Source organism: Marmota marmota, unplaced genomic scaffold (assembly GCF_001458135.2).
Source record: "Marmota marmota marmota unplaced genomic scaffold, marMar, whole genome shotgun sequence".
Classification (NCBI taxonomy): domain Eukaryota; kingdom Metazoa; phylum Chordata; class Mammalia; order Rodentia; family Sciuridae; genus Marmota; species Marmota marmota.
Window position 1 is genome coordinate 16556823 of NW_026000168.1, and position 11119 is coordinate 16567941.

The following is an 11119-nucleotide window of genomic DNA, read 5'->3' on the forward strand; positions in this document are numbered from 1 at the left end:
GAGGTGCATGGTGTCAGGAGTAATAAAACTGCCTCCAGCAAGGGTAGGTTTGCAACTGGCGCCACAGCCCGATGCCAGCCTCCCTAGCAAACCCCCAGAACGTCCCCGTGGCCAGCGCCGAGCGCACAGCTCAGGAAGGCTGACAGGCCCCAGGACGCCCTGCGGGACGTCTCGCCCCCTTGAGCGTGTGCCCTTTGGTGAAGAAAAGCTACCAGGGTTCCAGCTGGAACTCGGCAACAGGAAAAGGCGCTTTCTGTTCATTCAGAACAGTTTGGAATCCATTTCAGTCCTTCCTGCACTTCCAAGATAGGAGGGAGGAAATTCACTGGATTTTACGATGTACTTTTCAAGGCACATTGCCACTGCTGTCTGAATGACAGAGGAGCTGCAAATATCACGGTGACAGCCACAGACGGCAACGCATCCAACCATTTACGCACCCATCCTCATTTACCCTCTGGAGTCTGGCCTGGTCGTGCAGACCACCTCTAGGGCAGCTCCTGTGTCCAGCAGATCCCAGAACATTCCATCCCTGCAGCAGCCCCGGACAGCTGTTCTTGGAGTGAGCCACTGTTGAGCAGGCTGGGAGAACAGGGGACAGAAGGATTTGTTCCCACTGCCGTACATGTGCAGAAGGGATGACCTTCTCTGTCAGTTTCTGTGTCTCAGTTTATCAGGTCAGTAACCCAAGGCCCCTATGGCTCATGGCTCATGACATGATAGATGGACAAATATACTTTTTAATTTGTTGGATTGAAAGTAGAATCAGGCCGGGTGCAGTGGCACACGCCTGTAATCCCAGCGGCTTGGGAGGCTGATGCAGGAGGATCACAAGTTCAAGGCCAGCCTCAGCAATAACGAGGTGCTGAGCAACTCAGCAAGACCCTGTCTCTAAATAAAATGCAAAATAGGGCTGGGGATGTGGCTCAGTGGTTAAGTGCCCCTGAGTTCAATCCAAAAATAAAAAAATACCAAAAGTAAATACATAAAGTAGGATTGAAGAGCAACACCCAACTGAAGAAATATTTATTAAATGAATAATAACCCGAAATAATAATACTAGAACATGCTAAGCACTTTACACACACTGATAATCTCTGCGAGATCTTTCCTGTAGCCCTGTGTGGTCTGTTACCATCCCCATTTTACAGATGGAGAAAATAGAAGCTCAGCAAGATAAAGCAGCTTGCCCAAGGTCACACAGTTACTCATTGATGAGGCCAAGGTTCAGATCCAGGTCTCTCCCGACTTTAAAATGAGCGTACCTGGGGCTGGGGACGTAGCTTGGTGAGATAGCCCTGGATTCCATCCTCTGAGCCATCGGATTCGATTGCCTGTCGTGTATTGATATGTGGAAGGATCTCAGTTAATCACCTTGGTGTGGAGTTCTTTGGTAGTTGTCAAAAAATAGTTCCCTATTCCCATAGCATCTCCAAATGTCATAATTAAGAATTTCCAGGTTATCGTTTGGCTATTACTCGTTAGTATTCAAAGTCCTTCTTAGGATACCATTTCAACCTAACCATCTAACGAAATTAGCCCTTGATTTTGAAAATTGCAGGGAAGGCACAGGACCCAGTGATAAGGCTGGTGACTGGGGTTGGCTTCTTAAACCTGTCAGCCAGCCAGGTTCCTGGACATGTCCGTTCTGTTTGCAGAACCTATCACAGAAATGGATGGTAAACTCCAAATAGCCAATGAATACATTTCTGCTTAATCAGATACCATCTTACCCTAGACTCTAATATACTGGAGTGTTTGCAGAAAAATTTTAAACTGCTAAAATCCCTTCATTCCTCCCTGCCCTGCAGAAACAAGCAGACTCACCTGCAGCACAAGCAAAACACCTCATTCCAGCTCACAGAACCCAGGTGACCCACAGGCATGGAGCTTGAGGGGTGCCGGGCTTGGGAGTGTCCCCTCTCTTATCCTCATCCATCCCTCAGTTGCCCTTTGAAGTCTCAAGTGTATTCCCAGCTCTAAAATGAAAAGCGTCACCTTTCCGTTTTTTTCTGCACAGCCACTGCTACAAGTTATATCGTTATGAACACTTCAGCATTTTTCTGTAGAAAGTGGGCCTCAGTGGGCTTCTGCTGTTCTAGAAGAAACCCCAGCTTAGGTCATTCTGCTCATTCCAAAGGCCCCACAGTCTTCTAAGTCTGTGAGCATCTGCCTTACCAGTCAAGTGGGGTGGAGACAAAACCCAAAATTGTTTAAAAAAAAAAAAAACATAGTAAGACAGTGATGAACACAATAGGCCAAATTTATTTTGTGGGGTGCTGGAGATCGAACACAGGGCGTCCCACACGCTGAGCCACACACTCTACCACGGAGCCACACTGCCAGTCCTGGACCAGCCTCCTCCTACCTCTCCTGTACCAGATAAAGACCTAACTTCCTCCTTCCACCAAGTTTCTTTGGACAAGACTCAGGCTGGTATCTTTAAGGTGAATGTTGTTATTTCCGACTGTCCTCCAGGACATCTGAAAGGAAAATAAGGACATCTGATTTCTCTTGAGCAAGTCAGCCAGCTGGCTCATACCCCGTACCTGGGGGGCGAGCTTAACACACACACACACACACACACACACACGGGTATTTGTGGGTGAGCTCTCCAAGGGACACCTACACCAGGTTGTGTGAGGCTGCCCCGACTAGTTGGCAGAGTGGCTTTGAATAGTGTGACTCAATCTGAGTTATCTGGAAACATCCGATTAGCCCTGTGTTTTCATAACCTCGTGCACTTGGTATGACAGGGGCGAGGTATGCGTTTCAGTCCCCAACTGGCACAGAACACTAAAAACCAGAGAGCTGGGGGTGGGGAGTGGGTAGCAGGGAAATGGTGAAACATTCTAGAATCGTCTCTTAAGTGTGTGTGTGTGTGTGTGTGTGTGTGAGAGAGAGAGAGAGAGAGAGAGAGAGTGTGAGTGTGTGAATAGAAGAAATACATAAAAATATGTGAATATACAGGCTTCTGTGGGCCTAGGAGGTACAGCAGCATCTCTGTCTGTAACTTTATCAGACTCCAACTTCCTCTTCCACGGGGCTGCCCCCACCACCACCACCTTGAGCAATCTCACAATTGCATCTGAGCTCAGAACCGGGATGGAAAGTCAAACCGCTGAGTCATTCCTGTGCCCTCACCAGGCAGTCCTGGAAAAGGTTTGGTTGACCTGCCTGTCGGTCAGTGGATGAGCTGCTGTTCGGAGCACTTTATCATTTGGGGCTCTCACTATGTGTCTTTAAACTCTGGGTGACCTCAGGCCAGCCTTCTAGACGGGCACAAGTCCCCAACACTTGTTCATCTGCAAATGAGGAAGAACGAAACCAGAGGCCACCAACCGGGGACCGAAGGTGCCACCGGGCTCTGGGTGGTCTCACCAGCCTCGCACTTGGGCACCAGAGAAGGTTCTGGAATCACCCCGGACCGGGTTAAACAGAACCCCCCTCTACCACTTCTTAGAATTGAGGTTGCGGGCAATTATTTACCTCCATAGTCTTGAATTTCCTTATCAGTTCCCCCAAGGATATGCAATAACATTATGTGAAGCCTCTGGCACTTCGCCTGGGACGTGTTAAGCACTCAGTCCAATGCTGATTTCCCCTTTCCCCCCTGTGATATCATTTGAAGTAGCTCCTCTGCATCCTGCCAGTCAAGTGGCTTGAAATCCCACCAATAGTCATTCTTAAAATCCCTCATTACCATATAATATAAATACCCCTGGGGAGCTCTGAGCTAATCCCTTTATCAGCTATCACTTTAAGGGGATTAGTTGTGGATTGAGAACAAAACCCGAAGGGAAGTGATCCTGAGGCAGGAGGAGGGGCCTGGAGGGGGGAGGGGTGGGGAAGTCCTGTGGCCCCCCAAGGAGACCAGGGAGGGCAGGGCTGGGGTGGATTCCCACCCTCCCCAGGAACTGGGGGTAGGGGTCGTGTTTAGAGGTCATATTGGAAATCATCCCTGTTTTGAGGTCACAGGTTCTTAAAAAGTCTTCAGAGACATCAGAAAGGAAGACATTGGTGGAGGGCAGAGAATTCAGACTAATGCCTCTGATTGGGGGTGGCCATTGCTGGAGATTGAGAAAGACAGGGAGAGAAGATGCTCTGAAACCCGCCTTCCCTTAACTTTTCTCTCTCAGTTCTTTCTGCTTCCCAGACAACGATGGGGCAGAGATCATTTCCTACTTCTGCTCCACTCCTCTCTCTCCTCCTCACACCCCCACCTCCAGTCCCACCCTGCAAGGCACGGAGCAGGGACATCTGCGGGACTTGGCCTGAGGGAGGAACCACAGCCCGCACCCCGTCCTGCAGTGGAGCCTAATCAGAGTGATCTTGAGGGACTTAGAACAGCCCAGCCAAGGGCCCTAACCTCAGGTTCAAGGAGATGGACTTCCCAAGGGCAGGACAGAAATAGCAAGACCCAGTTCCATCCCCAGAGACCTGGGAGTAAAACAAACCCCAGGCTCCATTCGCAGGAGGCCCTCCACAGAGTGAAAGGAGCTGTGAACACCCCCAGTGTCCCACGTCCTTGCCACTAATGTCCTTGTTCTGTGTTCTGGGAGTTGGCCCTGGAGATAGGAGCTGAGTGTTTGAAATGAGGCAAGTGGATGTGAAATTGCTACTCAATGGGCAGATACAAGAAAGCATTGACCGGGTTGGACTTCATTGTTGTTACCGACTCCCACCGTCCGGGCTAAATCATGTATATAGTTGTCACCTGACAGAGAAAGAGCTCATGACTGCGAGGCGTTGCCTCCCGAGGGGAAGCGTTCCAATGCACTTCAGAGCGTGCTGGCTGCAGATGGTCTCCGTTTGGCGTAAGCATTTGCAACATCTCTATTTTATGTCGTCCCCTTTTTCCGGACAGCAGCAGTAACCGGCGTTGTTTCTAAATATCATCCCTTTCTCCGGTTAATTTAGGCTGGCCCTCAGCATTCCTAATAATCCAAGACAAGATGCCATCCCGGGGTTGGGAAGAAGAAAATATCAAGAAGAGAGAAATAAACGGGGGGAAAACTGAGATAAGAACAGTTAAGGGAGAAAGAATAGGAAAGATCTAGAAAGAAACCCAGGATAATTAGAGAATGAGAGAAGAAAGGAGGAAAAGGAGCCAAGTTTGAGGAGCACTAAGAAAAATAGTAATGCTAAAGGACAAGCTCTAAGCTGGCTCTGTGTTCACTCATTTAATCCTCTGAACAATACCATGAGTTAGGTGACTGCTCCAGATCTGTTCTTATTTATTTATTTATTTTATTTTGCTGTGCTGAGGTCTGAACCCAGGGCCTTGAACTTACTAAGCAAGCGCTCTGCCACTGAGCGACTTCCCCAGCCCCTAGTTAGTGTTTGATGCCCCCAGATGATGTCGACATGTACCAAAATCGAGACTCCCTGCACTAGGCCCAGCTCCAACGCAGACTTCAGTGTGGACAGAACTCAGGGGAAACTTTCTAAAGGAAAGATGGTGGGAGGGAATTAGTAGAGGCCACACCGTACTAGACCAACAACCTCCAGGATTCTGATGGTTCCATCAGAAAAGTATCCCAGAATCCCTAGTTGGGCCCTGTGACTTTTTTTTTTTTTTGGTTTGTGATTATTTTTAAACTGTCCTGCATGCCAGCAGTCAATGACCACAATGAGACTTACCTGAACCCCCAAACACATCTGCGTCATGAACTGTTTTCCTTGTGTTCCCAAGTTGCCACTCTTACCAAGTTCAGGTGGCACCCCAGGGCCTTGCACGTGCTGGGCGAGGGCTCTACCGCTGAGCCACACAACCCCAGCCCGCCATTGTCTTTATTTGAGCAAACACAGAAAATAGTAATAGCTTTCTGACATTTCTTTTACCTATTTCATTCTCCCCATGGCCTGATGACAAATGTTATTGTCTTAAAAATTAAGGTTACGTGATTTGTCCAAAGGCGCGCAGACCCCAATCCCGTCTTCAGTTCCTTAGAACCCACCTCTGAACTTAGGGAGCAGCCCAGGAAAGGAAATCAGGAATAAACTCTCCAGTGAACCCAGAATTAACATGGAAGCTCTGTGGCTCTGCCCCTCATCCATAGTCCCCTCTAATCAATTCCAGGACTGTGTGAATGGAGAGCGGAAAGGTTTCTTACCCAATTCTGTGCTGCCTGGGGAGTCAGGAACCAGTAATTGACTCCAGCCTCCTGAAGTGCTAGTCAACAGGCACTCCCCCAAAGGGCCTTCTGGGCAGCCCTGGCCAGCAAAGAGGGGCCCTTGACCCTGACCTCCTGCAGACTCACCCGCAGCAAGGTGCAGCAAGGGGACCTCAGGTAGCCCTGGACTTCTGAGGAATGAAGAGGCCAAGGAGAGGACCCAGGGCGGTTCTGGGTGTCCCAAAAGACCCCTGTGGCTCACCGTGGCACCAGCTTAGCTCAATAAAGATCTGTGTGCGTGCGTGCGTGTGTGTGTGTGTGTGTGTGTGTGTGTGTGTAGAGGACAGTGAAAAGAGCAAGGCAGGATCCTTTTTGCCCTTGACCCATGTGCTTAACACTGAAGGAGGCTCTTTTTGGTTTTATTTTTATTATTTTTTATTAACATTCCATTTGACATTCGAAGTTGAACGTATAAGCCTGTTATCACACTTTTCCAATTAGGGTTTGGAGTTGATTTCCCCAGTCGAATTATCAGGCACTGTGTACCAGAGGGAATGACACACGGGAATACATCTTAAGAACTTTTGAATTAGGGATTTAGAGATCATCAATTGAATCCCATCCATTTAGCATCCAGAGGAGGAAATTGAGCCCAGCACACTTAATCAGTTTGCCCCAAGGTCACAGAGCTGGGGAGAGAAAGACCGGGGAGAAGAATATGTGGCTTTTCCCACTCTGCAGCCTTCCTGCCCTAAACCGTTCTCTCTTCACTGAGGCTGTGTCGGGGACAGTGGGACCGATCCGTAAATGATCCTATTTGTCATTGGAGAAAATATCCTTAATCTGCGGCCACATAATTCTAGCACTTCAGCCAAACATCATGCATCACTTCATAAAGAGGAACTTGCCAGAGAGGGGCTGGAAAATCCAAACCAGATCCTTCCCCACTCTATAGGGACCGGCTGCACTGGCTGCACTAACTGCCCCGGGGCCAAGTGTGCAGCAGCTGGCCCCAACCTTCGCCTTTTTGGGTTTGGTTTTTTGATAAACGAGAACCTACTAGATGAATGTCACAAGGGATGACACCTGCTCACCCCAGCTGCCACCACTCAGGTGCACACACACTTTCTCACGGCCGCTGCTTTTGAAATCTTGAACATTGATGAAGGGGGTTGCGGGGTGCACACGATTCCGTGGGCCAGGAGCAAAGAATTGGTTTCATTCTCAGAATCTGGGAGGTTTTTGCGGATGGATCCAGGAATAAATGCTGCAGAAATGTGTAAAGACTTGATCCCATCCATGGGGTATGCTAGAGAAGTCAGAGTGGGGGAGTCAAGGACAAGTTTTCTTCTATAGTGAAAAAATAGTAAGAAATCTTAATTTAGGAGAATATCCTGCCCTGAGACCACTGTGCGCTCCATTGTTCTCTTGCGCCTCATCACCTCGATACAAAAGGTGCCCAGAGTCTGTTAGAGACGGCTGTTCACAGACTTCTCCATTGTGTGGTGATTCTGCCTTCAGGCCTGTTCAGTAACCAGGAGAGTTATACCTTCCAATCCAGTGCATTTGGCCAGAACAGCTGTCTCCCTCATAACTTGGCCAACGTATGGGTCCTGGTGGTCAGAAGCTGACAGGGACACAGTCTGTGCCCTGGATACCTCCGGGACTACAGGGGAGAGAAATGAGAAAATCAGTACTAACAGTGCCAGGGAGTAAGGGTTAAGACTCAGATGTAAACCCTAGGTCTGCTTTTACTGTCAGGTGACAAGGTTGCTTTTTTTTTTTTTTTTTTTTTTTTTTGTNAGCAGAAGCCCACTGAGGCCCACTTTCTACAGAAAAATGCTGAAGTGTTCATAACGATATAACTTGTAGCAGTGGCTGTGCAGAAAAAAACGGAAAGGTGACGCTTTTCATTTTGTTTTGTTTTTGTGCTGCTAGGGATTGAACCCAGGGGCACTGAACCACATCCCCAGCCCTTTTTATTTTTTATTTTAAGACAGGGTCTTGCTAAATTGCCCAGGCTGGCCTTGAACTTTCGATCCTCCTGCCTCAGCCTCCTGAGTAGATGAGTTTACAGGTATATGCCACCATACCCAGGAAAAGCTATATGTTTAAAAAAAGAAAAAAAAAGTTGATAAATAGTTGGCAGGTCATATTTTTTAAATGAGAGCATTTACAGTTAAAGAGCATCGCAAGTGCGTGAATATAATCTTGGAAGCTTAGGAGGCTTCAGTAGGAGCTTTGCAAATTTGAGGTCAGCCCAGGCATGTACAACTTCATCTCAGTGTAAATTACTAAAAGTTTGTCTATGAGTTCTAGAAAGCGTGAATAGAAACTATGGAAAACAAATTAAAGGCAGTAAAAGATTTATCAGCACGCTCAATGGTTCTGCAAACCAATTCCAAGAAACCACCACGGGACAGGTCATGACTATACAGAAACAGAAGGAAAATGTCTCAGCTCTGTTTATGACACTAATTAACATTAACTGCCAAAACAGGCAAAGAGTAGCTTGAAACTAACACTCTGGACCTTACAAATGTGAAAACCCTACATAAAATACTAGCAAATGAATGCAAGGGTCTAAAGAAATATCTTAATGTACTTCACTGTACCAGGTTAAGAGAAAACTTTATCCTTTAGATATCATATCTCTTCAGATTAAAAAAAAAAAGTTAAAGCGTTTGATAAAATTCAACCAACACGTCCAACTAAAACCTTTAAAATTCTTGGAAAACCAAGAGTACAACACATTGGCCGTGATCTGTAACATATATCATACTTACTGGGAAGCCATTGTAAGCATTTCCTTCAACGTCAGGAGTGAAAGAAAAATATCCCAGCAGGTGTGGTGGTACAGCTACTTGGGAGGCTGAGACAGGAGGATCACTGCAGCCCAGGAGTTGGAGGCCAGCTTGGATAATATAGTTAGACCCCTTCTCAAAAAGAAAGAAGAAGGGAGAAAAAAAGGAATAAAGAAAGAAAGTGAGGGAGAAAGGCAGTCTCTTATTGCAACTATAATTTAATATAGTTTTAGCCAACACAATATGACAAGAAAAGGAAATGAGAAGTTTAAATGGTGGAAAAGAAGAAACAAGGCTCCCATTATTTGCAGATGTAATTACCTATCCAAAAAATTTAAATACTCTTGACTAAAAACTATTTGAACTGACAGAGTTCAGAAAATTGGAATGGATCCAGTATAACTAAAATCAATAATATTTTAAACATCTGCAGGGATGTATTAGATATGTATTGCAAATGAAGAGTCCATTCACAGTAGATTTATCCTAAAGCACTTAAGGATAAATCCAGTAAGGTCTACATGAAGAAAAACAGCAAAAGTTTAAGAGTAATTTAAGTTCATTTGAAAATTGAAATAAGAACCAAGAAGATGTTGACAAAAATTACTTGCAGTGTCCCCACTCAGAAGAAAGCTATTAAAGTTGGGGACAGGGAGGGAGTCTCTCCTTCCAAACTGTAACAGTTATTTTAAAACTATGTTTTATCACATTGAAAATGTAATATACTATATTAAGCCAAAAAGACAATGCTTTTTTTAAAAAAAAAAAAAAACATACTTAAAGAGGGTAGATAGAATCTGTGTAAGGCCAATTCATCCAGAAAGAGCAGAACTTGGAAATGAGATTTCTGAGAACCGTGTTGGCAGAAGAGGCCTCAATTTGAGGACAGAATTGTTCTGAGGTCGTGTTACATCAACCACCCAGATTTAGGCCTGGCCAGGAAAAGAATTCTCTGGAAGGGGCTCTGATGGTTTGGTTTTAATTCCATCCTCAGTTCCTGCCCACTACCTGCTTACCACCCTCCTGCCTGACTCTGTAAGAAGCCAAACAGGGCCCGGGGGTGTGTCTCAGCCCAAAACAAAACCCAATCAGGAATGGGAGCAGTCTGGAGCTGCCCAGACCTCGAGGGAGCCCAGAGCTGCTGTGACTGAGCCCCTGTGTTTTCCGTTTGTGCTCTGCAGACCGCCCAGGCTTGCTGAACGTGAAGCCCATCGAGGAGATCCAGGACAACCTGCTGCAAGCCCTGGAACTCCAGCTCAAGCTGAACCACCCCGAGGCCTCGCAGCTGTTTGCCAAGCTGCTCCAGAAAATGACAGACCTCAGACAGATCGTCACTGAGCACGTGCAGCTATTGCAAGTGATCAAGAAGACGGAAACGGACATGAGTCTGCACCCGCTCCTGCAGGAGATCTACAAGGACCTGTATTAGCCCAGAAGTCCCGCTCCGGCGACAGCTTGTCTCTTCTTCCAATTGCACTATTATTTTGAGGGGAAAATCTGACACCTAAGAAATTTACTGTGAAAAAAAAAAAAAACATTTTAAAAAAAGGTTTTAGAATATGATCTATTTTATGCATATTGTTTATAAAGATACATTTACAATTTACTTTTAATATTAAAAATTATCATGTTATTGAAACTTCTGACAGTATTTGAAGACTGAGTCTGTTCTGTTGCCCATCCTACCCGCCTAGGCTCCCCCCACAGACCTCTTTCTATTTCCTTCCTTCCTTTCTTAGACACTTTTAAAAATGTGAAGGGGGGCCTGGGGGTGTGACTCAGTGGTAGCATGTTAGCCTAGCATGCTTGAGACCCTGGGCGGCTCAATCTAAAAAAAATATATATATTACATGTTATATAGATATAGATACACATATATACTATATACACATATATATTATCCAAACATTGCTCAAACATTTCTTTGTTTTAACCTGGATAGGCACCATATCACTTGATTTACCAAGAATTCAGTCTTTTACTTTTTTGGGGCCCCAGGGATTGAACCTAGGGGCCCTGGATCACAGAGCCACAACTCCAGCCCTTTTTGTTTTGTTATTTTGTATCAGACAGGGAAGTTACTTAGAAGCTTGCTAATTTGCCGAGGCTGGCCTCGAACTTGCAATCCTCCTGCCTCAGACTCCCAAGTTGCTGGGGTTACAGGCATGCCAGCTCATCCTAACACACTTTAAATCATCT

The 11119-nt window shown here is 46.2% G+C and overlaps 1 protein-coding gene across 5 annotated transcripts in view; it reads left to right on the forward strand.

Annotated features, from left to right (window-relative positions):
* Pparg (peroxisome proliferator activated receptor gamma) overlaps positions 1–10566 on the forward strand; it is a 140331-nt gene extending 129765 nt beyond the window's left edge. For all 5 annotated transcript variants that reach the window (XM_048787132.1, XM_048787131.1, XM_015495033.2 and 2 more), the window contains one exon: positions 10102–10566. In XM_048787132.1, coding sequence (XP_048643089.1) covers positions 10102–10349 — 248 coding nt within the window. In that variant the 3' untranslated portion in view covers positions 10350–10566. The remainder of the gene's footprint in view (positions 1–10101) is intronic.
* The last annotated feature ends 553 nt before the right edge of the window (positions 10567–11119 follow it).